The sequence below is a fragment of the Pezoporus occidentalis genome, unplaced genomic scaffold, assembly GCF_034315485.1.
Source record: "Pezoporus occidentalis ecotype Australia unplaced genomic scaffold, CSIRO_AGI_Poc_V1 ctg4, whole genome shotgun sequence".
NCBI classification, from domain to species: Eukaryota; Metazoa; Chordata; class Aves; order Psittaciformes; family Psittacidae; genus Pezoporus; species Pezoporus occidentalis.
This window is the reverse complement of record NW_026915724.1, coordinates 4,576,247-4,603,988: the sequence shown is the minus strand read 5'-3', so window position 1 is coordinate 4,603,988 and position 27,742 is coordinate 4,576,247. Positions and strand designations below refer to the sequence as shown.

The 27,742-nt window shown below is 38.7% G+C and overlaps 2 protein-coding genes across 14 annotated transcripts in view; one reads left to right on the top strand and one right to left on the bottom strand.

The window, feature by feature from the left end:
• Positions 1-9,040: 9,040 nt before the first annotated feature.
• COPS5 (COP9 signalosome subunit 5) lies at positions 9,041-19,442 on the bottom strand. The gene is made up of 8 exons (XM_062633258.1): positions 19,231-19,442; positions 18,902-19,136; positions 16,266-16,394; positions 14,979-15,044; positions 14,297-14,382; positions 13,113-13,224; positions 12,198-12,346; positions 9,041-9,446 (listed from the first exon to the last, which is right to left on the bottom strand). Exons 1-8 carry the CDS (start codon positions 19,386-19,388, stop codon positions 9,362-9,364), a joined length of 1,020 nt encoding a protein of 339 aa, XP_062489242.1. The 5' UTR covers positions 19,389-19,442; the 3' UTR covers positions 9,041-9,361.
• A 142-nt stretch (positions 19,443-19,584) lies between these two features.
• Positions 19,585-27,742, top strand: part of CSPP1 (centrosome and spindle pole associated protein 1) — a 58,374-nt gene continuing 50,216 nt past the window's right edge. For 2 of the 13 annotated variants that reach the window (XM_062633253.1, XM_062633252.1), the window contains exons 1-4: positions 19,586-19,879; positions 24,763-24,866; positions 26,240-26,336; positions 27,571-27,671. In XM_062633253.1, coding sequence (XP_062489237.1) covers positions 24,765-24,866; positions 26,240-26,336; positions 27,571-27,671 — 300 coding nt within the window. In that variant the 5' untranslated portion in view covers positions 19,586-19,879; positions 24,763-24,764. Of the gene's footprint in view, positions 19,880-20,211; positions 20,394-20,414; positions 20,562-22,142; positions 22,186-23,256; positions 23,330-24,009; positions 24,112-24,743; positions 24,867-26,239; positions 26,337-27,570; positions 27,672-27,742 lie in introns of those variants that run through there. The other 11 variants (XM_062633254.1, XM_062633242.1, XM_062633246.1 and 8 more) reach the window with 10 other exon arrangements.

The window sequence follows — 27,742 nt, the reverse complement described above, 5'->3', positions numbered from 1 at the left end:
AACACTAAACCTCATGCAGCCACATAAACCAAGGCATGGAGAATCCTCCTTGCCAGTACTACGTTTATGAGAATTTGAGGAAAAGCAAAGATTTAAACTATGAAGACAGAAGAAAGTTCCTTACTTACTATGCCAGATGGAAGCTCAGTAGTCCCCCCTCCCTTATCCATGCTATTTTTTTAAGGTGAGGGAAGGGGGAAAGCTGAAAAGGTTTTTGCTTGTTTGGCTTGGTTTGGGTGTGTTCTTTTTCTTAACTAAATGTGTGTTTTTTTCCTTGCTTTTTAAATAAAAATCTCTCTCAATGCCCTTTCTCATTCCCTTTTCCAACCCAAGCAATAGCAGCAGAGACAAAGCCTGCCTGCAAGCGGTGCTCTTTGCGTGAAGCCCGTCTCCCTCCACCCCCCCCAGCTCCCACAGTGGAGGGGGGAGGGGAGGGGTGGGGGGATGTGTCGCACTGTCATCCCTGCCCCCCCCCCGCACCGCACCCAGCAGAGGCCCAACGACGACAGGGACCAGCCGCCACCCAGCGTGAAGACTGCTCCGACCTCCCCACCCGTAAGCAGAGAGGGAGGAGTGGCAGGAGCCAGGACGCTCCCGAGGCCCGTCCCAGAGGAAATCACCCCACAGCCTCCGCGGCCCCGCTCTCCCCCTCACCTCCCGGCCGCAGCGGCGGGACGGGAGCGCACCTCCACCGCCCCTGGTTGCCGCGGCAACCGCACGCCAACAGCCGGGCGGTCAGAACGCTCCCGCCGCCGGGCCCCGAGCGCCCAATAAGCGTTGAAGAGAGACCACAGGCGGAGGGGGCGGGGGCAGAACCACGCGTACGACACGGTACGGACCCGCGGGGTCCTCGATGTCACCGGGGGGGGGCTGCTGGGGCTCCGGCCGTGTGCGGCCGTGCCTCCCCTGGCAAAACATTGCGGTGCTGGAGCGGGTCCAAAAAAGGGCAGCAAAGCTGGTGAAGGGCCTGGAGCACGAGTCTGATGAAGAACGGCTGAGGGAACTGGAATGTTTAGTGTGGAGAAGAGAAGGCTCAGAGACCTGATTGCTCTTTACAACTGCCTGAAAGGAGGTTGTGTTGAGGTGTAGGTTGGTCTCTTCTCCCAGGTAAGAAGCAGTAAGACAAGAGCTAATGGCCTCAAGCTGTGACATGGGAGGTTTAGACTGGATATTAGGAAAACTCTTTTCACAGGGTGATCAGGCATTGGAACAGGCTGCCCAGGGCACTGGTGGAATCACCATCCCTGGAAGTGTTCAAAAACCGTATAGATGCTCTCAATGATACAGTTTAGTGGTGGACTTGGCAGTCCTGGGGTAATGGTTGGACTTGATGAGCTTAAACGCCTTTTCCAATCTAGCTGATTCTATGATTCTGTAAGGCCCCTTATGTGCCCACAGGAGTGAGCCGGGGTGGGGGTTGCTTTTCAGCCTGCTATGGGTCTGGCTGCACCTCTGAGGAATAATCCTCTGGGGTTGCTCCTCCCCAAGTACCAGTACAGGTTGAGGGCTGACCTGAGCAGTTCAGCTAAGACAGACCTGGCAGTACTGGCGGATAAATTGACTATGAGCTGTCAGTGTGCCCTTGCAGACAGGAGGGCCTATAGTATCCTGGGGTGCCTTAGGAGTGTGGACAGCAGGTCAAAGGAGATGATCCACCCCCTCTACTCGACCCTGGTGAGGCTACATCTGGAGTACTGTGTCCGGTTCTGGGCTTCCCTGTACAAGAGAGACAAGGAACTGCAGGAGAAGGTCCAGCGGAGGACCACAAGGATGATTAGGGGTCTGGAGAGACTGTGGGATCTGGGCCTGTTTAGTCTAGAGAGGAGAAGACTGAGAGGGGAACTCATGTTGCACTTTCATCTTTGTATAAAGGTATAAAGTGTCCATCCTTGCAACCTCAAATTTCCTGTATCTTCTCTGAGGATACATAAGATCATAAGATGTCTTTATTTCTGTGGTGGAATCCAAACTGAGCATGCCCTGGAGCTGCTTGTTCTTGGAAATGTTTCTGTAAAAAAAATATGTTAATGTTTTAAAAGTTAATTTTGGACTTTCTTCTCCCTCATGGCTGTAGATTTTGCAGGTGTCTGGGACTGTCTGTGAGTAATTTGATTTAAAGGCAGAAAAAGCTATGAGAAGTTTCAAGAAAGTATTTATTCATTAAGATTTGAAATAGGATTCTCATCTGGTGGCACATAATATTAAACAATCATCTGTGTACTCTCCAGGATGGCAGTAATTTGGCTCAGTACATGAAGTCCTTATCTTCAAGAAAGTTTTGGAAATTACCTGGGTAAAATAATTGATGGCTGTATTTCTTACAGTTCCAGACTGGAACATGGGACTGAGTTTTACTTTTAAGGACATAAAACACCTTTAGAGAACCTCCCTTGCATAAGCACTGCCACACATTTTGCATAAAGCTATTTCTGTGTATATGGATTTTATATGTGGGATGTGTCATATAACAAGTAAGACAACATTAAATTCAAGCCTAACAATTTTTGACAGTCTTTTTCAGGGTCAGATTTCAATCTTTTATTCAACCTTTTTCCTGAGTATCTCATCTTTATCTTTTGTGGCTAGACAACTATGTAAAAAGGAATCAACACAGTTTCTTCAGCATAGTTGTTTTAGAATGTAAAATGTATGAAACAACTTTTCCCACTGAATTGAAATTTGTTTTTTATGTATTTAAAGATAGCAAATACAAGGTTCTGAAAAACAGGGCAGAGCAAATAGTGCTTTAATTTCAATAAACTTGCAGAGAGCTGTACTGAAATATCTTTGTCTGAAAAATAAAGCTATGATCCATTAAGTCTGATGTTGTCAGCCTGTTTTTTTCACGACATGGTGCTTATCCGTTCTTCCTTCAGCCACAGCCCAGCAGATGTAAGGGAGAGCTGGAGCAGTGTGGAGAGCCTGTTACAGACCAGGGTGTGGGAACTCCAGCTATGACCCATGAACCTTCTAGTTACAGTCAACAGCAAGTAAAATGCTGCAGTAGAGAGGGCATCGTTATTTTTGTTGCTCATGAATAATAATCCTAGTAAATATGTAGTTTCCTCGGTTTTGTCCACATCAGACTTTTTCTGAAGTAGGTGCATGGAGCCATAACTCTGCATGTATGTATTTTTATCTTTGAAGTGGTTTAGGTGAGACAGGTACATGGATACTTACTCATGGAAAGCCCTAGCCTTGCAGGCAGTGCTTTAAGTTCTCAGGCTTGTTCTGTTGCATGACAACTACCTGACAATACCTTTTGATTTTATTTGAGCAGGAAACTACAAAAGTTCCTCACATTATGTCTGCAAATACAACTAAAATCAAGCTAAAATAAGTCCACTACCAGACAAGGCCTAAAACCCAATATGGTTTAATTATTATCATAAAACTTTCAGGTCTGTTATTAGTACAAAACTGTTACCATCATTAGTATTATTGGCAGGTGCCAAAAAGTGAAATAGCCTTTCTGCATTTCCCAGGATTAAAATCCATTAGTTATTAGAAAACTGCTTGTTAGGACAAACATTTAATTTTCATAATGCTTATGATGGTGTGTTTTTTTTAATGAACATTGCATCTTACCTCCAGCAGAGACTACGGGGTTGATTTGGGAAATGCAATATTCTGTTTCCAAAGATAAGTGATGAGAAATAATTCAAAACACACTTTAAAAATTTTCACCGTAGAGAAAATAACAACTTTCCAAATATTTTAATGAGGTTTGACAGATGAAGCAAGAAGAGAAAAGAATTATATGCTGCTATTACTCAGACTCAGACAGAAGACGTAATGGTATCCCAGCATTATTTTGTCCAACTCTGTATAGAGAGCAAATCCGAGTATTCACACAGTCCTTCTTCTTTGTTCTTAAACAGATGCAAGATGCTGTTTACATGTTATTTGTCCCTGGCTGATATCTTATGTAACTATTGTGTTAAACCATTTTTGCCACTTTCAGAATTTTACCTAGTTGTCATTAGCATTTTTGAAGTGGAAAAGGAAGATGTTCCACAAAAACATGGTATAATGAGAAGCTAGTCTGGGGTTTGTATCACCACATAGAATACGTACATCTCATTTAAGCTGGAAGAATATCTGCTGTTCTAGTGCCTCTGAATTACTCAGTTGTATCTCCAGCTTTGTGGAGACTAAAAATGCCTCAATTAGATTGAAAATAAAAGCCTAATTCTAACCTAAAATGCTATAGTAAGTGAATGCAACTTGTTTTCAGATGGAGAAGAAAGTTCAGATGGTTGTAATTATTAAAGACTGCATGCCCTTAGATGCAGGCACATAAATTAATTTCCTTTTATAATGAAGTAATGCCACTGCAGTTACACACAAGCCCTAAGGTAACTGGGTCTAAACCAAACAGGAATTCACACAGGAAATGATGGACAAATTACATAGGAGTCGAAGACATGTTTCAGTTGAAAATGAAGAGTTGCTGATATAATATATTTACAATCCCCTCAAAGGGATTAAGCATTCCCTATCTGTGATGATCTAAATAGACAAACTATACAGAACAGGGTAATCATTCTTTGCTAACAGCAAGAATTGTTATTTGTATTTATGGTAATGTCTGACAAAGTGGAGATGTAGTGAAAATAGTAGTACTTACATATACTTTTTCAACCGTATTTTAAAAAGGCTAATGATCAATCTTACTATTTTATAAAGGAAAACAGACACTAGCTCTGGCAAAAATGCCTTGCTAAAGCTTATGCACTCCTAGTTTGTGAAAAGTCAGGAAGAAAACCCAGTTCTCCTGAGATGCAGTCCTATGACCTCTCCACTGGACCATGCTACTTCCCAGAATACTGTAGTTTTCAGAAAGCCCTGTATGAAGCAGTTTTTCATAATTAAAAACAAACCAAATGTCAGAGCAAATCTTTCATATGTTAGAAGTTTCATCTGAGGGTCAAAATTAGCTTTCCTAAATTATGTATTTCCTCATGGATATTATTCCTAGGCTCTGAAAAGTAAAACTACAGCTCATAAAAAATATACCCTGAGGAACAAGATACTTCATTAATTTCTTAAAGGTTTAGTGTAATTGTTTTGAACTCCAGAAAAAACCTTCAACTAAATGGAGACTCTCTGATGTCAGCTCTTCAAGACAAGAAAAAAATTCTATGGGCATGCAATTAATCTTATATATTACCACCTCATATTTTAATCATTTTCACCTCTTAGGGACTTGCGCCCTTAAAATGGTGCTAGCTCAACTCAGTCGTATTTAAATTTTGTCTGGTTTAGTACTTTTGAAAGTATTTGTTTTTGTCATTTTACCTTAATCCAGTTTATGGTGTGATATACAAAATCTTTTATATTGGGATTTCAATAAATACTTTAAATACTGTAGATAAACATTAATTATATGCTAGTAGCGTAATTTTATGCTAGTAGCATAAAATCCAATTCTGATTTGGACTTTCTGGGGCACAGCAATAAAAATAGATTAAATAGTATGTTCATCAAAAGAAAGTAACAAACCAAGCTTATTTTAAAGCACTGACCTAAAATTTAAAAATCTCCAAACCAAGTAATTAATTATGTTTAGCATATTTTTAACCTTATAAACAAAATAGTATCATGTTAACTATTAGCTTTTCATTTTGGATTCTTGTGGGTTTAATAATCAATAGCAATCAATCAACTGGCATTAATCTTCATAATAAACACAGTAGTACTATAGAAGCACTGTATGCCTTGGGGCTACATGCTACACTGTACAGGAGTGATCCAGTACCCAAGTTCATGGCAATCTTACACCTTCTAAAGCTATTGCGTCTAAAGCTACTGTGAAGTTCATGAAACACTAGACAGGTTAAGGTAAAAACAAAATATCCAAAAGCAGATGCAGTTGAAGCTTTATAAAGGCACAAGTGATAGAAATGCAAGAAAATGACACTTGATTTACTAAATAGCAAGTTTAAGAGCTCATTCTATTTAATCTGAACTCATGTGCACAAACTGTCACCAAAAGCAAGGAAAACAAGAGAGTCCCTTGTATAACAGAGTCTGAACAGACACATTGCGGGGTAAGGAGAGTTTTCCAGGGAGTATCAGCTAGATAGTGAACAGATCTGTTGTAGCCAGCTCACAGCTGCCTGTTATTCCAGCACCAGAATCAAAGATAAGTTATGAAAAGCTCAAGGAGTATTTCTTCTGGCCTGGTGTGAATGTGAGACAAGGCATGACTGAAAAACTTGCAACACTGCTCAAAGTAAAAGATTAAGGTTAGCCTTTTTATTAGCTTTCTTTACAGCAAAAACATTTCGAGTCAGTGAGGTTGTTCATACAAATACTGCTTGTCTTCATTAAAAGGAGAAGAAGGTCTGACAGGACAGTGAAGCACCTCTGACTGTTCCAGTAATCAGGGAATAAATCTGCAAGGCTCTTATTAAAGCCTGTGCATGATAAAGGCAAACTAGTTCCTTATCAGGAAAGACACCTTAGTCCTTAGGATCTGATTGCTACAAATAAGCATGTATTTCTTTGGATTTTGTCGAGATTAGAATGTATAAATTGTTTAAAAGTACAATTTTCATAAATGAGCAAGCTGAGGATAACTTGAAAAAGAAAACCAGAACAGGAGATAAGTTCAAACATGATTCAGCATTTTCAGCATTCCATAATTTTAGTATCTGCTGGCATATACTGTTAGATTAAATTAACTATGGTCATTGAATTACTTTTTTATTAAAATGTCAAAGGCACTCTGAATTTCTGTAAGCATGCTTGTCTTAAAAATCTAAATAAAGAGAATCTATTTGCACATGCTTTACTCTGTACTGAATTACTTTAGCCATCACAGTAATTACCTGGTATATGGCACTCATTTACATGAACTAATTTCTAAATAAAACGCGGGCGCAAATGTGGAAGAATGAACTCACATTTGTTGCTATACAACATGGATTGCTGTTAAGAATACCTTTATTCCCAGTATTTTTTAAAGTCTCAAAACTACTTGGTAGAACAAAGGTGCACCTTCTATCCCTTAATGATTCTCCATCACTTAGGACACACGTGTGTGCATGTATTGAATGACTCCTTTGTGGTAATCATCTTCAGTGCATGAATTCTGATCTCAGTTAAGGCAGAATTTGCAATAATGATAGCATTAAAAATGGTTGATCAAAGAGAAGGGCATCACAGGGCACAGGCACAGGCACAGTGCACGTATGATTTTAAACTGAGTTATAACACTAGTGTGTGTTTTACTTGTCGGGCACAAACACAATGGACAACCATTTACATCAGCATTCAAGCACTGGCATTTATACTGCTATAGTTTATAAAACAACTTTGTATTTTAAAGCCAACTGTGACTAACAAATGAGAGATGAAACTATTATTTTGTATTGCAGGTAGATACAAGATGTCAAAAACTTATGGATCATGCTATGCAAAGAGAATTCTATAAAGTGGCAATGTAAATGCCTATTAGGAAATAAAACCCATCTCACAAAAGCAGTGTGCTACTTTATGTAAACACATAGTGGCTGTGCGCTGAAAGTCTCACAAACACCTGGGGAAGAAAGTAAGTAGGAAAAGTTAATGGCCAGGGAAACTTGCTATGTTGAACTTGAAAGATATTTCTGTGGGCCTACATACTGTGCTTGCTTGTATGGAAGTCTGTTGCTGTCGTTTCCAAGAAAATCAATAGCTTTGAATATTAAAATCCCACAGCTCTCTTCTCCCGCATCCCCACCTCTGCCATGCTGGAAGAAGCATAAAATTGTTCTATCAGACTGCACATCAGATAATATCTCAATTTTACTAGCTCGGATTAAATATCTTTTTTCTATACTACTAGATGCTGCTGCTTTAAAACTCTTGATGAATTTCTGCTTCAGGCTTTTTGCATTTCCCTGATGAATGATAATTTTCCACTGTATAAAACTTGCATCTTAGCTTCCAATATGAATGATGAAAAAGCCCCAAATGAGTAATAGCTATTAAAATTTCCAGACCAAAACAAAACCAAAACCCACATCAAGGCAGAGTTAAGGTTGAAAAGTAGTATCAGTTAAAGTATAAAGCTTAATAATATATTGTATAAAGCATAAATTATCCCAAACGTAAACATTCTAAAAACCCCAGGAAACTTGAGATTAAGGATAAAAAACTTAAAAGAAACCCAAACATCCTGAATTATTGAAATGCAGCATGGAAGCCTCCAAAACAAACTCACATCAGCCCTGCAGCAGCACCATGTTGTAAGCCAGCAATTATGACTAATGCATTTTAGTATTTGTGGCCCTAAATTACCCTAATGTGTCTTTCAGAGAGAATTTTTCATTGTGTTCCTTTGCATGCAACAAGTGACCATGACAAGCAATAGGAGGTGAGCAGGAGAAAAATAATGGCATATAACCGTATTATTAGTTTCACTGCAGAACTGGTTGCTACCTGACTACTTAGAAATACACAGTATCATAAAACCAGACTGGTTTGGGTTGGAAGGGACCTTAAAGATCACCTAGTTCCAACCCCCTGCCACAGGGAGGGACACCTTCCACTAGACCAGGTTGCTTAAAGCCCCATCCAGCCTGGCCTTGAACACTGCCATAGATGGGGCAGTCACAACTTCTCTGGACAGCTTGTACCAGTGCCTCAGCACTCTCACAGTAAAGAATTTTTTCATAATATCTAATCTAATTCTCCCCTCTGTCAGTTTAAAGCCATTCCCCCTTGCCCTGTCACTACATGCCCTTGTAAAAAGTCCCTCTCCATCAGAAGTGTGAAGCAAAATACATGAATGCTTCCTCACTGTAAGAAGAATGCATTTCTGACTGGACCAGTAGAACTATTAGATATAAAGGATCTATTAGATTTAATAACTTGTTAAAACATAAGCAAATGGGAATTAAATTCTTAAATACAAAAATGAGAATCTGAGAAACAAATTTCTTACACTGCGTAGGTTACCCATCTGATCTTGAGCAGACAGAACTTTTCTATGGAACAGTAAGAAAAAGAGCAAGAGGAGATGAGTATTTGCCAAAAAATGCAAACCCACTCATTTTCAAGATTGTTTTATTGCAGGTGGATAATAGAGATAAATACCTAACAGGAAAATCCAGTAAGTCACATATTTATTTTCATTTTGGAACAGTTCTCTAAACTGGTTGTGTTTTATCATAAAGAGAAAAACAAGTTGCGCTACATTTCAGAACATTTTGTTCTTTAAAAGTGGTCAGACAGGTGGGAAATATTAGATGTACTACAAATTAAATGGATAATTTTCCACTCCAGCTTCATTTCCCAAATTGAGCAAGTCCAAGCAAAAGAAACCACAACTTTCTCTGCTCTGGAGATGCATATCAGTTGGTGATGCACTTCAAGCTATATTAATTTGATTAAAAAGTTTATCCTTAATAACCTGAGACATCAATCCATGTATAGCTTCTATGGTGGTCTTGCAGCTGAAAAACAAGCATAAATTCAACATTGGCCAAACACTGAACTGTCATGTTAATTGAAGATATTCAGCTGTTTTGGAAGTTCAGGGTGCCCATAACCCCATGAATCTTAACAACTGTCCAGAAAGGAAAAGTCACATACAGTTATTTAGCCACTGTTGCCAATAGCTGTTTGTTACTTGAAAAGCAAACTGATGAGAACTATGAACACAAAAAATGATTCCAGAAAACTTCTTTGGCAATTTTGGACATCTTACATTAATGAGAGCAAGTGAGCTCTGTGGTCATCTGAGCCAAAAAATAAAATAAAATTAAAAACCATCCCTGCGAATGGAATGGAGCTGCCAGCTGTTATCAATACCCAAAAGCTCTCACACTGTTCTCTCTACCTTATCTCCTTTGTAAAGCTCAGGCCAGTAGTGCACAGTAAGAACAGGTCCTCTGAGAAATTTTACAGAGAACATTACAAGAAGAGTTCATAGAGCTAATCAGTTATTAGTCAAAATATGAAACATGCAAAACCCCCAAACAGCTGAGAGGATTCCTACTGATCCGAGTTTCATCCAGGGTGTCTGACTTAGGGGGATATATTTAACAAACAAATGAAAATGTCTCAAAAACAATATACAAATGCAAAAGATGACTCAGCCTTGAAGTCATGGAGAACGGAAACAAATTACTAGACAGATCCCAGCAAAGGAAGTCAGCTTGGAGCCGAGTCTGGCTAAAACATACGTACTCTTAGAAAACAACTCTAAAGAGATGTGTATGTACTGTAACAGAGGACACCATACAGCCAAGCGTAAGTACATTTATGCTAACATCTGACACCGTTTTTCCGAAAACAGGTACACCCAATAATCCTTTAGCTGACTTTGCAACCTTATTTTTCAAAAATAGTTTAGATGCCACTGTAATTTTTCTTAGGAAAGATTACTGAAGATAAACATGCATCAGTGACAGTGTTACAATCCATTCTGGGAATTACAGTAGACTCTGTTACACAGGAAAGCAAAATGGATGACAACACCAAGCCCTTCCAGTATTACAATTTATAAACTAACTACTGATGATGTCTAAATAAAACCAGAAAAATTTCTAGAAATGCTGCAAGAAATAATACAGTTTGATGATCAGGAGTTCTCTCTTTGAGCAACTGTAAGCATGTAAGAGTAATGTGAAAATAAAACGTGGTCAGTACTATGGGACACTTAAACAGGGATCAAAATCTAAGCAAACCTGTCAGCTGCTCCATCCTTCTCATGTCTTTAAAACATTGCTATTGTAACTGTTTCACTACAGCAACTGCGAAGTACCGCCTAACCTGGCTGTTTTGAGTCAGCAGTAGCCTTAACTCTCTTGCAAGTGAAATAGTTTAAATGGGTATTAACTTCTTAAAGTCTACCTCCCTCCAGCCTGATAATGTTTGTTAGCAAATAAAATCCTAACATATCTGTTAACCTTCCGTAACTCCTGTCTTTATAAAGGCAAAGCCTGTGTTCACCTGAGTCATACTGAGCAAGATGTAAATAAAATTATTTATTTGTAAATCACTCTTCACAAAAAAAAGCCTTTTTTTTTTTTTCTTTTGTGTTTTCTACGTATCAGGATTAAATGAGGAGGAAGAGGGATACAAAGCCTCCGAAACTGAAAAGCACAACATCCCAGATTTTATTACTTTTTTTTCAGTCCATTCCAAGGGATTCTACAAAATTGTTCCTTACTAAATGGAATTATATCTCACTCAGAAAACTCCTAAGATGCATGTAGGTGAGTTCTGAATTCTCCACAGATGTGCCTGAGATTGTGCCAGTGTGTACAGCACAGTACTTCTTGGTTTTCAAAGTCTGAAATTTGCCAAATACAACGTTCTTAAACAGCCCAAGACACTGTACAACTTGCTGGACACCATTACCCTTTATTAAAGGTTTTACTTGGAAAAGTGGTGACCATAACGTTATGCAGATAGTCTAAGCAATATGTATTCTTCAGACTATTGTGAGAAAGATGTGTTAGCGAGAAGTAACACGTTACTTCTGTAACATGTAACACTGTCCTTCAAAGCTCAAAAAAGAAACCAGCTGATTACCAACAAACACATAAGGAACACTGAAGGGAAACAGTACACCTTCTTTGAAATAATGCTGTACATCCAGTTCATTAATTGATAATAGCAAGTCTTTGTATCAGGCAGGGGAGGTAAATGCGAAGGCTTGAATGTCTGTAATGTACTTCTTAGAAACAAGACACAAAACAACACAAAACCTTCCTTATTTGTGGAAAAATGATGCATTAAGAAATATGAAAAAAGGGTTTTTAATTTTTAAGTGAGTGAACTTACTGGACTGTTAGTACTAGTTCTTACAATCATGTTCTATATAATAATGTTATTTACTGCGAATTTAAACCTGATTAACCATATAAAACATGCTATTTTTTAGCAATGTTCCATTTTGCACTGGATAGAATAAATCTTTTTGGCTTGTCATAAATGATGGAATTTAACAGGGATTTTTTTCTTTAATAAACTTTAAACTAGAGTTGAATTTTATCCCAGAAGCAAAGAGATTGAAAAGCCACTGTACACTTAATAAAGGTAAGATTTTCTTAAACTAACATTTGGAGTCTCATCCTTATCTATAATATGACCATTCTTACCTATATTCTCAGTAGGTTATAATTTAAGGCATGATTAAAAGCTTGAAACAAAATAACACTTTTTACAGGGAAGAATACAAATATACGTTATCTTACCTGTCTCTTGTTGCTTTTGCAAGTTTGTCTTCTGATTTCTTATCGTGAGTTTCCAAACCCAGCATAAAACTACCCCTTCCAAGCTGAGCTTCTGACTGCTCTAATTTTTCAGACAAATCAAAGACTTGGCCAGTGGTGTAGTCAGCATTCTTAGGAGAAAGAAGGCAATAAACATACTGAATTCTAAGGTATAAATTCAAGCATTTATATACAAACTGAATCTGAAAAGAGCCTTTAAGCCTGTAGTACTGCATATTTTAACCTGCATCTGCAACTGAAGGGATACGGAACGTGAGTGGCACATGAGTGATGGTTAAGAGAACAGAAGCAGAACATCTGACAAATGCTCAACACCTAAAGCCTGAAATGGGCAGTCTTTACTACTTTGAACCCATGCCTTAAGTTATGAAAAATTAAAATTCATTTGATTTGGACCAAAAGAAAAGGTATAAAATTGGCTTTTGCAGAAGGAAGGTGTTGATGCTGAGCTCTTACATTGAAGGTCTGCCTGCAGTATTTCTGTTGAAACCTCATGTGAGCAGTTCCACTGGTTTTGTTGCTGGTTTTTGTTTTTAAAAAGTGTTTACTTATTCAATACCATTATTTTAAAGCATACCATTTATTACAGTGCTGTAAAAAGATGCAAGTTTAAAGTGTTTAGGACAAAATTTAAGTGTATCAAGAACTCAGTAAAATTAAACTTTATTCCCACCTTCTACTTTTGAAGAGCAGATATAAGCAATGTTTCAGTGTTTATGATTAGGAAAATCCTCCTTTCTTGTTTAATCTGACAAACAGATTCTTAATGTAGAATCTAAATCTGTCAGTGTCCCGTTTACCATTTTATAGTAGAGGGTCTCGCTTTCAGCACTAAGGAATTAATACATGCAAATGATAACATACCATGGTACTTACAGTAAGCAAACTAGAAGAACTGAGAGTATTCACCCAGTACTTGTTCCACAAAAGCTCAAGCAATTTACGATCCAAAGATGATTTAAAGTATGAAACTTCTAAAGCATAATACCTTTAAAGACAAACATGCAAAGTAAGCTTTCATCTAAGTATGTCTTGTTTGGCTGTGACACCTAAAGTACATGCATCTTAAAAAATCCTTATCAATGGCAAATACCTTACAAAATTCAAAGCACTGAACAATAAAAAAAGTTATGCCAGCTACAATTCTAACTCTAAACAAATATCCATGCACCAAAAATGTGAAAACACTGTGCAGCAGCCTACAAGACACAGGACCCTGGTGTCAATTTGATCCTAAAGTTCTATGCACACAGATGTTAAGCTACAGTGCTTGTCAGCATCTGAAGGCAGAACTGAAGCCAGGCCTGAAAACACTGAAAGAAGTGGTTCCATCTTTCCTTAGCTGTTCTTTGCAAACACTGTCTCCAACATCTGCCTTTACTTTCCACCCCACTATAGCTTAACTAGCAAGAACTGGTGCTTCAAGCTGGATCAGCTCAGGCGACTGACCCAACAAAACAAATGCCCTGCCAAACAAGTAATACCTCACAAAGTAAGTATGAAGTGAGGAACACATGGCTGAGGATAAAACAGTTAAAGAAAGAATGGTTAAAACTAAACTATCTTTCAATTCATGGGAAGTATACTAGGATAAGAGAAAAAGTATTAATTCTTCCTGTTGCTGATGTTATCCCTCCAGGATCTGCACTTTCCAATCCTTCCAAAGACAGAAGCAATCTTAACATGCCCAGTGATGCAGAACAGAGAGATATATAGCACTTGCCACTACTTAGAAGAGCAGACATTACAGTCTCCCTAGCCCTGCTACTAGGGAAGCATGTACATCTGAGCCTTTCCTCCCTGCTGTAAGAAAACACAAAGGTGTTCAAGAATCAACTGCTAAAGCTTTTAACCAGGTTCATCTTTGTAACAGTTCTCCCATAAAGTATCTCCTGATAAATGACAATAACACTTTTCCACAAAGCCAACAGTGCTAAAGTAATAAAAAACTTCACGGTTTGAAACACTCCCAAGAAATGCAGTTTTCCATACTGAATCACTAACCTAAACACAAACATTGAGAACTTGTGGTACAGGGAGTAGTTTTTTTTGTTACTTACTGTTTACAATGTACACCAAAGTCTTCAATTTTATTAAGTGGAATAGTCTGGTATTCGGAGGGACCTTCATCTGGAGGTTTATAGCCCTAAAAATGCAACAAAGGGCAAAGATTACACAGTATCTCAAATATTTCTGTCATTTTCTAGTTTTTAGCCTAACCTTTCCACGTTGTTGGGGTTTTGTATATTATTTTGTGGAAAGACACAATATTTATTTGAAAGAATTAAGTAGACAGTTTTGAACCTTCCTTTTCTAAAATGAAAAGCACAATACCACATATTAAACGTGCCATTATTGTTTAGTTTTAGGTCTAAAAAATGACAGAGAAGAATTAACATAAATGTACTTTGATGAATGCTACCTACAACTATAACCGTTAAAAATTACCACATGGAGCTATGTAATTTTAGGGCAGTTCCACTATCTAGACAGTCTATTTGACACTGCCACAAATTTATGACATACAAACTAGAAGTCAACCTTTGTAAATCTAATCAATATCCAAAAATATGCAATAACCAGTATATCAGCGTATCTTCCTTTTAGAAAGAACAATGACATACAGTACAGCACAGCAGATCAAACTGTCAGATGATCAAACCGCAGTAACCTTTAGAACCAATCTATTACTTATTTAAAGGCCATTTAGCAATCATGCACTAGATAATTTTCACTATTTACCTTAGGATATGTCCTAAATGCTCCAAGATTTACTTTTCCTGCAGATATTGTTCTTGTTGGATCAATCTGTAGAAATAAAGGTAATGTTTGTTATACGCATTTTATAAATTATTACAGGCATACACGAACTCTACAATAATTGTATTTCAGAAATGCAGTTAGTGCAAATTGTATTCATTTTGTCATAAACAGTACCTTTTCAGTCAGCAGCTATTGGTATGAGATTCAACTCTACAAAGACAGGAATATCAATAGCCTTATATGGACCATTTTTTCAAACTTATTTTCCTTGTTTCCAAAATACATTAAGAACAATAAACCGTAATAAAAGTCTGCTTTTTAATCTTATAACCCTTAGAAGTAAGAAAAAGCATATTGTGATCTGCTGCATTTTGGTGGAAAATACAGGAAACTAATGAAAGAATCTCCTTACTAATACCCTGTTTAATTTTAAAAATAACAAAAAAAAACCCAAACCAACAATATAAAAAACAAACAAAAAAAAACCAAACAAAAAAACAAAGAAAAAAGCAGTCCCAAGGAAAATGCTCTGAATCTGTGAAATTATGTCATAACATAGGAGAATTCACATGGTGGAAATACTTCTTAAGAGTGATTTATACTTTTGTAATGTAATTTTTCCATCAACGTTACAGTCCTTTCTGACTAATTCCAGTCTTTCTTCCCCTCATTTCCTTCAGTAGGAAATACAAGCACTATCTAAAATAAGGTTTACTTTTGATTTCAGATGTGATCTGAAGCCTGGAAGACCCTGCATGGCTCAAAGAGTTTTTTCATATTATGTTTTTCTTAAATAGTTTTTGTAGTTTCTTCTACCTTGCACTATGCCATTGATTTAATTTAAAAGGCATTTTAGATGCAAAGTAACATCTAGGTATTTAATTGCTCTCTTTTGACAGAAGAAGCAATGAAGAGAACAAAAGAAATTATTTTTGTTATATAGCAGGAGGTTGAATATGGATTGCTCAATATATTGGTTTTCTTAAGTACCAAGTAAAATCTGAAGTTGAGAGTAATGCATGGATTTGTACAGAGCTACCATACCTGAAATAACGCAGTGAAAATGGCCTTGATAAGCAACACTACTAGTTTGACCAGCTTGCGGCCAGCAAAGCAAAAGGAGCAATACCAATTTAAAATCTGGACTGAACACTTCCATCACGCAAAATGCATTCTACTGGAATGTTAACAGACTGAAAGCTAAAAATTATTATCCCCTCAACATAATTTGATATGCAGTTTTATCAACTATCAGACAGTACTTACAACCACTGCTACAAAGGGCTCTTGAAATTGCTGATTTAGCATTTGGGTACTGACGTCGATTCCAGAGAGCCAGCAGCCATAGCCAGGGTGACTGTGATACCAACCAATTGCATTTTCTAGACGACCAACCTACCAGCAGAGAAGGAAAACAAAACTGTTCATCTCCATTCAGAAAGTATCAGCTGCCCTCTATTGGGCTTTCCAGCATACTACAACAGAGTGAGAGGATAGAAACAATTGCACACACAGCCTGCAATGCTCAACTTCCTAATACTGAACTCGTGTCTTATTTTGCTAAACCGTTTTCTAGAAACTACACAATCTGAAGTATTAGTATTTTTTTTACAGCTACTACCACAGAGCAAAGAACTACAAGGAGCTAGGAGCTCCATCTTCAATGACAGCTGATGTACAGAAGATTACACGTGGTGAGACTGTAAGCTGGGACTCCTCTGTGTAAATAAGAAATTTCTTAGGGTAGCTACGACATAAATATATATAATTCCATCCAATATATGGTATGTCCGTACAGAGCGAATGTTCGTTATTTAGTACAGTAACCCATCTCAGAGGCATATGGAAAGATTAGCGGTAGGTTTAAAATGTAACTTCAGAGGCATGTTTTCAAACATGGTGGCAGAAATTATTGCCAGAGCAGGCTCTGAAAGCCAAAGATGAATTTTTTAATTTTTTTTAGGCTCAGAAAAATGCAAAACAGGAGTTTCCAAATAATACCCCTGGCTATCTCTACAAATACTGGAAGAAAACGAAACCACAAATAAAACATAACAAAAACCAGAACAAATACCCACTGCACCTAATTTTGTACCCCTCTCGCAGAATTGCTTACGGGCTGCTTCACACTGAGTTGAATAATTTTGGCATGACCACATCTGCTACTTCTTAACTGAGTTGTGTGTTTGTATGCATCATCTGCTTGCTTTTGCCAAATATTGAATATATCCAGAAGGTTAAACCAGAAAAATGCTGAGATGAGACAGAACAGGCAAACTACCTACTGAAGGGAACACCAAGTTTATTTTGAATTGGTGAATATTATTTGTTTTCTTTATAACTCCCATATAGAGAAATCAACAAACCACTGAAGAACGTGTTATTTTTCAAAGCCAAATAACACATTTGGCTATATTAGCACCAGATCCTGCTCACACAGAAGCAAATAAGCAGAACGCTGGTGTCTGTGAAGTGCTTATGCAGGGGAATATATCAACTTGCAATCTAATGTTAATGAGTTATTCCAGGAACAACTACTTGCCAAAATCAAATGTGCAACTGCCAGCATGCAAACTCTGACAGAGCACAAGTAAAGCTGAGTTGTTGTATTTGCACAAAAGTTCAATTTCCCATTTGTACTCCTACATAAATCTGGACTGTTTTAAATATCAGATGAACTAACTATATGAAAAAATACTACTATTATGCTATAGATTTACCATTTTGAAACCCATTATGTCGACCTAAGAACTGGGTAGTATGAATACATGTTTAGGTACACATATCTTTTCAAGTTACCTACTTTTCTGCAACAACAGTATTATTATGTCATTAATACTTTCAGATAAAAGGAACTAGATTATTTCTAAATTTGCTCATAAGTAGGGATGAACTATTAAAAGTATCAGAACATACCTACTTTTGGATTATGTTTAGTCTTTTCTGATGTTACGATCTAGCCCAATTCACATCTATTTAAAAAACTCTTAACTGCATATAAGGCTGTGAATAGAAGTACAACTCTCCAAAATAACCCAAATACTGCTCTGTTATTTCCAGTGAGTAAGTAAGGGGCTTCTGATTTCAGCTAGTTTAAAATATTTTGAGAATTAAGGAATCAGAGGGCAAAGTCTGCCTCAAAACATTTGAGCTTGGAGGGCCAGAGTTATTCCAGCACTTATTTGTAGCATGGGATTGCCCTCTATTGGAAGGAGCGCACCAGTAGGTGATCTGATGTGCCATGCTGGTTTCTGTATCAGCCACAAATGCAGCTTTGTATTTCTATTACCCTTCTGCATGCGAGAATTTTACTACACAGTCAGGCTTAGTATGAAATGGATTTCTGAATACAGGATAACGAAGACGGCATTTCTTCACAAATGTGTTTATTTTCATGGAAAACAGCAGCATGGCTATGCAGTAAGACTTCAAAAAGCAAGAAGTTACAAATAAATATCATATTCCTGATCTACAAATAGTAAACATTTCTGACACTTATTTTATATTTAATTTTGCACAGTTTTTTTAGAAACATGTATCGGCTATTCTAGAAACACACGTCCTCCTTTTTCCATCTACAAGCCACCAACTACAGCTACAAAAACACTTTCTCAGCAACGAAAATAATTTATAAAGGAATTCAAGACGAATCCAGTACTTGATGACCTACTGGAAGACATGGAAATAGGTATGTGAAAACGTTTAGAGGCCCCAGTGGTTGCTTGCTGCCAACACAGTTCTCTTAGTCTTTGAGTTAAAAAAAAACAGGGCGCTGGGCAGCCACTTTTATCACTGTGAAAGGGGGGAGGCCTGCAAACCCCAGAGCATGTTCCTGCGCGATTAGCTTACAAGATCTGCAGCTATACCATGGAGGGTGAGAAACACGCTCTGCCACTTCTTACCTGCTTCGCGTTTTCGATGTAGGCAGCCATGTACTCATAGGCGGCAGCCTGAGCGTTGACGCGAGTCTCAGTACCCTCCACCGGCAGGGCGAAGCTGTCCATGATGATCATGGTCTCCCCATCCACCTTGCCCAGCATAAGCCCCATCACCTCCAGGTTGCCCCCCGACCTAGCGTGCATCACCATCTTCAGGAGAGCCAGCGCCGAGATCTTGCAGTACTTGAAATAATGGTGGCTGCAAGACAGAGACCGCGGAAGCCATCAGGGCCAGCCCCGCCACCCCGGCCCTGCCTCAGGCCCCCCTCGCCGCCCACCCCGTTCCCCCTTACTCTTTGGTCCAGGGCTTGGCCGCCAGGATCTCCTGCTGCTGCTTGCGGTCGTACTTGTAGATCTCGTCGATGCTCTGCGCCTCCTGCATGTTGTTGGCCAGCTCCCACGTCTTCTGCGCCATGCCGCTCCCGGAGGCGCCGCTTCCCGCCGCCGCCATGGCCACCCGCCGCTCCGGGCCCGGCCCCGGCCCTAGCCCACCTCACCGCCGCACCGGGCCGCAGGGAGAGCCAAACGAGGCCGACAGGGCCCTGCGGAAAGTGGTACGATCCGCGCAGGCGCGGGATGGGCGGCGCTGCGCCCCCCAGCGGCTCGGCACGGCAGCTGTCGAGCGGTGCAGCCCGGCTACCGCAATGTGCGGTCTGGCGGAGGCGCCCGGGAGCTGCAGTGCGTTCTCCATACTGGCTGCCGCCCGGCCTAGCGGTGTGTCACGGGAGGCGACCCCTCCGTAGAGAGGAGATCACGACCACCACCATCTTGCTTCCCGCTCCTGTTCACCTGTTGAAGCAGCACTGGGGCTACCCCGCTCTCGCCCTGCGAGGTGGGGAGCGAGAAGGGGCCCCCCACTAGGGGGCGCTGCTCGGCGCTCCCGCCGGTTTCCGGGGAAGCGGTAACGAGCGGGACGTGGAGAGCTGCGACCGCCGGTGAGCGGTGAGTGGAGGCCGGGAGAGCGCCCGGGAGTGCACCCCACGCAGCCTGGCTTGCTGGCCCCGCCACACAGAGCGGGTGGCCGAGCGGCTGCCTTGTTCACAGCCCGGAGCGGGTGGCGGCCGGGGTGAGGGCGGTTCGCCGGGGAGCGGGACGGGCCCGGGGGGGGGGAGGGGGGGGTGTGAGGGGAGGCGCGGTGGAGGGAGCGGGACCGGACCGGACCGGACCAGACCGGGCGGGGCAGGACAGGTCAGGGCAGGAGTGCCCCGGCCGGGGCCCGAGGCAGTGTCAGGTCTGGGCCTCCTTGCGGGGGTAGCAGTTTTTGCAGGGCCTTCCGGCAGGAGCAGTTTGTTTGTGCGGCCGTTGCCTAACAACGGCGCCGCACTTCTTAAAGGGTCTGAGCCCGGGGTGCTGCCTGCGCGCCCTGCCGGCGGGAGTGCCTCACACCTGGGCCGAGGGGCACCGATGCTTCCGGGAGTGCCCCATAAATGCTGCTGAGGAGGGAAGGAGGGAAGCGGTACGTGTGCTGGACCCCGCTGCACGCCCGGGTGGGGGAGAGGCGCTGCCCCGACCTGTCAGGCTCAAGGAGGAGAAGCTCTTTGTCCCGGCTCTGAAGGGTTCTTCCAAAAATAATGGCCTTTTGGATCATACGGGGTGTTTTGGGAAAGTAGATAAGCCCTTAATGGTGAGGGGAAGTAACTCCTAAACTTGTTGGGTTGTTTCAAGGGTTAATTGCCTTCACAGTTATGAAGAAGTCGTGTTGGTTTAGTCAGTTTATAAATTATGAGCGTCCAGACCCTGGATTTTCTTTTATTTTTGTGCTTTTCCAGGTAAGAATTTGAAAGGTAGAGCAAGCACGTCTGTGACAGCTAGAGCTTATTGTAAATGCCGTTCCCAGGGGCGGCCGGTGATGGCTGTTACGAGACTTCAGGGAGTTTGCATGAAACTTTATGACATGATTATGTAACCATATAACCTGTAAGCACAATTATTAAACGTAGCATATAATTGCTTTTTTCAAAGCACTTCCCTCCTCACCACCCTTGTTGCAGTTCATATGGATGGGAATTGCCATCTTGTCATTCTTCTTGGTGGTGTTTTCGTATTATGGTAGGACAGGAGAGGTGACATCTGTTTACTTTTATATGCTGGCTTTAAATTTTGCTCCCCATTTTGCTGAAAAAGTAGGAGGGGAAGGGAAAGAATAGAAAGGAATGCAGTAAACACTGCTTTAGATGATGAAGTTGGTACGCAGTACACAGCTAGGTATAGTACCTATGATACAATACATATGCACATAGATGTTTTGCATATCTTGAATACAGAGATGTGCATTGTTAACTCTGGCCATAGATCCTGTAAAAATCTCACGTTCAAGCTTGACTAATTTTCTTGAATATCTGTATGCTTTCTATTGCTTGGTATACTTGCTTAAGTCTACGTGGCTGACTCTCATTATTCAGATTTGCTTTTTGAAAACTTCCAGTTTAAAAGGAAAAAAGATTTTATGAAAACCAAAAATCTTAGAAGTAAGCATTATAGAAAATACTATTTTTATGGGACGTTTTCAGACAGTAATTGAGTGTATAGCAGAAGTATGTTTAATGGAATTCACTCTCAATAATACAGTGTTTTGAGATTTAAAGATACAGGATTTAAAGATGCAAGAGTGAAAGGAAGAGCTGATAAGATATGTCAAACTTTTTTTTTCTTTTTCCCCCAGCAGTATTTTCAGAATATTCTGTTTTCCTAAAAACTTGAAAAATACAATGTCTGTACCTCATAATTTTGGGGAACCTATGGTTTATCCTTGAGTTTTCAGATGTTTACAGCATGTTCTAACTTTCCCTTTTTCTCTATGCACATGCTTGTGGAGCTGCCTCCAAGCTTACTTTCGAAGCTGCCACTTTTACTAGTAGTTGCAAGGGTCTAGAAATACACCAAATGCATTCAGACATACTGCTAAACTGAAAATGGATGATTTTGTTTTGAATTGGAGTGGGTTTATAGTGGCAGGCTGTGCTTTGGTATGTTTGTGCAGTCATATGAAGCCAGTTTGATGGTTTGCTTTGAGTTTAGTGCTGTCACCTCTGAGATAGTTCACTGCATAACTGGGAACTGCGTTAGCACTCTTTTCAGACAGAAACATAATGTTTCTTTGTTATGATTAGTCATGATCTCGTCACTTCATACAGTAGTTGATAAAATTGATTAATATTCAGTAAGTTATTTGCTAACATACTGGTTTGTTTTTTGAACTTTGCAGTGTATGTATCACATTCAAATTGCCAGTCTTTTGCTTAGAATATGTAAGCAATTTTAATTTTTTCTTTCAGTATAATACAGTCTTTTTGCATATCTCATAAGGATTGTGCATATTTTAAGATCAACTCCAGCAGAAGGATATAAGAAACAAATGTCTAGCTATTTTCTAAGAGTTCTAGGAGGCATTTAGCCACTTTTCCTGGTTATTCAGCTGTATTAAAGGTATTCTGAATCATTAGTGCTGTAGCATTATTTGCCTCAGTGTTCTTCAAAGCCTGGAGTTGTGAGATTTCTTCACACCAGTTGAATTGCCTATGTAGTTCAACTGTAACTGTTTTGTCTTTGTTTTTGTAATTTATTAGATTGCTCTCTGAGCAATATGATTGGAGTGCAGAATGATAGAATATTCATTGTGTTACTTGTGCTAGATAGAGAAAACACTGCAAATACTCCTCTCCTTATACCATCTCTCAGAATAGGTTTGGTACCATTCCAGTACGGTGATTTGGAAACAGTTCTGGAGTTTATAGATGTTATTTTAAATAGAAGTAATACAGATACTAAAGTCAGTGAACTTTAGGAAAGACGTCTTACAATGCCTCTTTCTTCTACATGAAGTAATTTTCCTCTTGGTGGTTATGCAGCACTGGATAGATGATGAGACCAACTTTTAAATTCTTTAGTATGACAAGTTGTTTCACCCATTCAGAAGAGTTTTTTTCTTTATTCTTATGTAATCTAGTAGGCTAAATAAAATTTATCAGTGCCTGAAAACTTACCCTCTTTTAGATTTCTTTTATCCTTTATCAGTGTGCAGAACTAATGAGATTAAAGATTTAGGACGAATCAGATGGGAGAATTTATATTTGGAATTAACTGTCCTGTATTATCACTAGGGGTTGTGAATAGGTTGTCCTAGTTCTGCCTTCTTTAACAATATTATAATTTCATATTATGGATCAAAAATGGCATTAATATAAGAGAAAAAGTTGAAAGGAATATGTTTTAAGGAATACATCAAGCAGATTTATTCCTTAAATTAAGTTAGCATGCAATTACTTGAATTTATCTGGTGGAATTTTGACATTTTTTCTCTTCATCTTACTTTTAGTCAGCATTTATCTCAGTCTCTCCAGATACTTTCTTAAATGTTTACCTATGAAGTGTCTTATTCCCCTGTTTTTTGAGGTTGGTTTTGTTATTTTTTTTTTTTTTAATTTTTTGATCCTCTCCCTAAAAGCGTTTTCTGATATACTTTTATTATTAGCCTGTTGTTTACTTCATACAATCTATAGACTTTAGAGGGATACTGAATTAGCCTTACTAAAACTGCTGTGCAGTCTGAGTTCAGATACTGTATGGGATTGCTGAGGAACCTGCATAAGCAATCCTTTTGCTTAAGTTGTTTAGGTAGTATTAGCGGGATTGACGGTCATAATTCTCTGCTCAGTTTCACCTTTCCTTTATGTGTAGAATATATGTATGGATTTTTATCTGTAGGCTTGGTTTTGCAAAGCTTATCCAGTAATTTATTGGAGAAAATGCTGAGTGGGGATTGGGATGAAGTAGGCTTTATATTTGGTTTGGTCTGTCTTCTTTCCATGGTTACTTAGTATGCAGATCTACAGTACTTTTAGTCCTGGCAAGACTATCCTAACAAAGAATATTCAAAGTCTGAGTGCGAGCCTTAACTTCTCTACAGTTCCATTGTCATGAATTTGATTGACTTTAGTTTTTATTGTGAGGCTGTCCAGGAGCAGTAATATATACTAAATTGCACAGATAAGATGCTTTCAGTTAAATAGGCAAGATGCACAACTAATGGAAGCAAGGTAATGAGCTGCTCCTCAGTATGTGTTTTCTTACAGAAGGGTGTCTTGTCTGATTGCAAGTCAGTGCTGCCTCATATCCATGGTTATTGCAGAGTTGGAGCTGTTCTTACTGCCTCTGCTATTTTGTTGGTAGAGGAGGTAATGATACATTGTTGGCTCCAACTCCAGAAACACTATGCATGTGTTTTATGCTTGGTTGTGGTGGTTTTTATTTTTTCTTTTCTTGGTTATTTTTTTAATGGATTTTTTTTTTCTTTTGGTTTTGAGTAAGCTTGATGATTTTTAAGACTTCTTGTGATAGTAAGTTAAGCACAGAATTAATTGCATGATTTGTTCCTTATTTTAGAGTATATGTGTATTTTGTACTTTTTGGTATTTGTTTATTTTGTATTTATTCCTTTATTCTGTTTATTTTTGTCTAATTTGATTTTAGCATTCACTAGCAATAAGCTTGTGCTAGTGTGAAGAGCCATTGGTAGACTTGCAGTCAAAGAAAAAAAAAAACCCAAAGCACTTAGAAAAAAAAAACAACCAACTTGGAGAAATACCTTCAGTCTTATAATCTGAAATATTTGAATTTTCTCTCTATAAAAGTAATCAAGTGAATTACATCAAGAAATGTCCATGGATGGGTTTCCTGATTCAGGTGTTGCACTGACCCGGCAAACATCTTATGGCTTCTAGTTCTACGGGAGAAACTTGAACATTACTTAACTACTGTCTTAAGCAACTGTAACGCATCTTTACATTTTGGAGGTTCCATGTTCTATGTCTTTTCCATAACCTTAGAAATGATGGCGGATGATTTAGACAAATTTATTGAAGATCAGAAGGCCAAGTTGGCACAAGATAAGGCAGAACTTGAAAATGATCCACCGTACATGGAAATGAGGGTAAGAGTATTAACTAGTTTTCACAAATTTAAACACGTCTGTTGCTTGGGTCTTGATTTAAGCTTGCTTTTGCTGTGCTTTCAAACTGTACTTATAGTTCAAATATATATTATTTATCTATTCAAAGTAATTTCTAACTTAAATTCTTTATTTTTATGTAGAAGTTTCAAAACTTGTTTGCCACCAGGCATATACAGTAACATTTGTGTATTACAAGTGGAAAAACTCATGTAAATGTTTATTATTGTTCCTTCCTCCCTTCCTAGGGAAGCTGACTAAGCAGGGATCTGCTCTCAGCCCACTCCAGAGCATGGGTATTGAGTTGGTGATGGATGATATAAATATCGTCAAAATTACCATTGCAGAAACTAGGAAATATAAAAGGCAAATTACTTAATCCAATCAATTAAATAAAATCTGTTCTTATCACAAATTTCCCGTTAGAAATTTTAGTACCTAATTCTAAAGCTATAAAGATTTTATAATTTGCAGAGCACCATTAAGTTGTGTAAGAGTGCCAGTACCTGGCAAAAAGCTGTATCTAAATAATTCAAGCTAGCTAAGTGTTATGGTGGCTAAGTCAAGTCCTTGGTGAAAAAAAGAAGTTTTGATTTATCTGTTGTTTGACTTACAAAGCCCCAAATAGCTTGAGCTTTTATCAGCAATTACAATATTCTGTTTTCATTCCTTTTTTTGTTTAATCAGAATGTTATGAGAATTCATCTTTCCTCTTCCCTGGGAAAAGGATGTATAAGTTTTTTTACCTAGTTATCATAATTCTTTCCAGGAAGGTTTATTAATTCGCTCCAGAAAGTTAATTCTTAGGGAGCTATGGAGAGTTGGGCTTCCTTTATTTTTGCTTCCTCTGCTCAGAGCAAGTTTAAAGGGGAGAATGTTTCCAGCCTATAGTTTGATAAAGTCCTGAGCTGCATGATGAAAGTGCAGTTACAGGGAACAGGTGTGTTAAACTTGACTGTAATACCATGTAATTCATAGTTTCAAACAGGGTGCAGTATGTCACATCAGCCCCCATAAAAAAAAAATCAAACCAGAGAAGATATGTGTAAACTGTGAAACAATTGTAGATTATGACATACAGTTTATGAAATAAATTGCAATATATATTGTCAACATATTTCATGACATGAAATACTTTGAACATGCTGAACTGATAATTCCTTTGTTGTAAAGGAGAGCTACTTTTTTGGTGGTATTAGTGAAATGTATAACTTGCTTACTGTGCTAATCCAGCATCTTTTCCAATCTTTCTATTCCTCTGTTCTGTAGTGCTAATAATTATGTTAATAATGTTGTTCCTGTATGTGATATTTATTTTACCTTGTGATGCAGCAAAGTGTTTTTTTTGTTTTCAGAATAAGGAATCAGAGAAGCTTTCTGAGACTCGAAAAATGTTAATATCCATGGCTAAAGAAAATATACCTCCAAATAGTCAACAGAACTATTCTTTAGGTACAGTATGTATATTTTTTTATATGTCTTCTAGATTTAACTAGTATTCAGCTACCTTTGAAAAATTTTGGAAGGGAATTACTACTTTGGATTTTTAATTATAAAGTAACCATTATAATTCAAGTGAGTACCAATTCTTCAGTCTTCCAAATGTCTTTGGGTTGTGTGGAATTTGTTTTATAGTTATGCTACTCCTTGTGCACCCCCAGTCTACTCGCTGGTGAGATGGGAGCAGAAAAAGCCTTGGCTCTGTGTAAGCACTGCTCAGCAGTAACTATAATATCCCTGGTTTATCCACACTGTTTTCAGCACAAATCCAAAACATAGACCCATACAAGCTACTATGAAGAAATGTAACTCTATCCCAACCAAAACTAGTGTGCTCTGTAATAATAATCTGGGCACTGAAAACACTTTTGATTATTGGTGGGTGGTTGTTTCATGTCATTGGCTGGTTCTGCTTTAAAGCAGTGTAATTTCATTTGGATTAAATTAGACAGAGACTTGTTCCTTGGAGAGCAGTGAAAGTGGTTGCAGAGGTGGGCTTCTGAGGCAGAGGATGTATCTTACAAAGTACTTTAAGATGCCAGCTTGCATGGCATTGTATTTTAGGAGTGTAGCTTTTATGAGACCTGAGAATAATCTTGGAAAAGTACTGTGTATTTTGGGTCTACTACAATTAAAAACACTGAGGTGGAAAGAAAAATGATTTTCAGCATATGGCCAGCTTCCTTCCTTCTTCCTTGTGTGGAAGCCACGTATTTTTTCACATGCTTCATGCTAAATGAATAGATTGTTTCTTTCTACTTGCAAAGTATGTTTTCTATTATGTGATTAGCATGGCTTAAAATATCAGAGTAATTTAAAAACTAACATGTCAAAAGATATTTCCTTTGAAGCATACATTGGCAAAAGAATATGTACAATATTTAGGTTATTTTATACTATTTGTCAAACTATCCAAATACTGTTTATGTTGTTTGTGTTTTTTTTTTTTTTTTCCTAGTGGGAAGAAAAAGCACAAGGACTAGAGGAAAATTGACATCCAAAACCCAATCCAGTTTTCCAACTGCTCATAGAGAGAGGGTGTTTTGTATTTCAGCTGTTTTGTAATTACTGGTTGCGCAGTTCATTTTTCTTATTGCTGATATCTAATAAAAATCCAGATGCAGGATGTGTTTTGTATTGACACAAAATAGTATGCTAATAATATTTAATGGTGTTAACCTTTCAGGTGACTATGGCTTGAGTTTACCTCTTGGAGAAGAATATGAACGAAAAAAACATAAACTGAAAGAGGAACTCCGACAAGATTATAGGCGATACCTTTCTCAGGTAAAGCTTCCTGTCTGGTTGCCTGAGTTGAACGAGTCTTTTAAAAGGATTTGTTCATTTTAATTGAATGA

Coding starts and splice junctions, on each gene's coding strand:
- COPS5 (XM_062633258.1), bottom strand. CDS start 19,388: ATGGCGGCGGCGGGAAGCGGCGCCTCCGGGAGCGGCATGGCGCAGAAG. Junction 16,395..18,901: donor ACATCGAAAACGCGAAGCAG/GTAAGAAGTGGC, acceptor CTCTGCTGGTAG/GTTGGTCGTCTAGAAAATGC. Junction 15,045..16,265: donor AGCCCTTTGTAGCAGTGGTT/GTAAGTACTGTC, acceptor TTATTTCTACAG/ATTGATCCAACAAGAACAAT.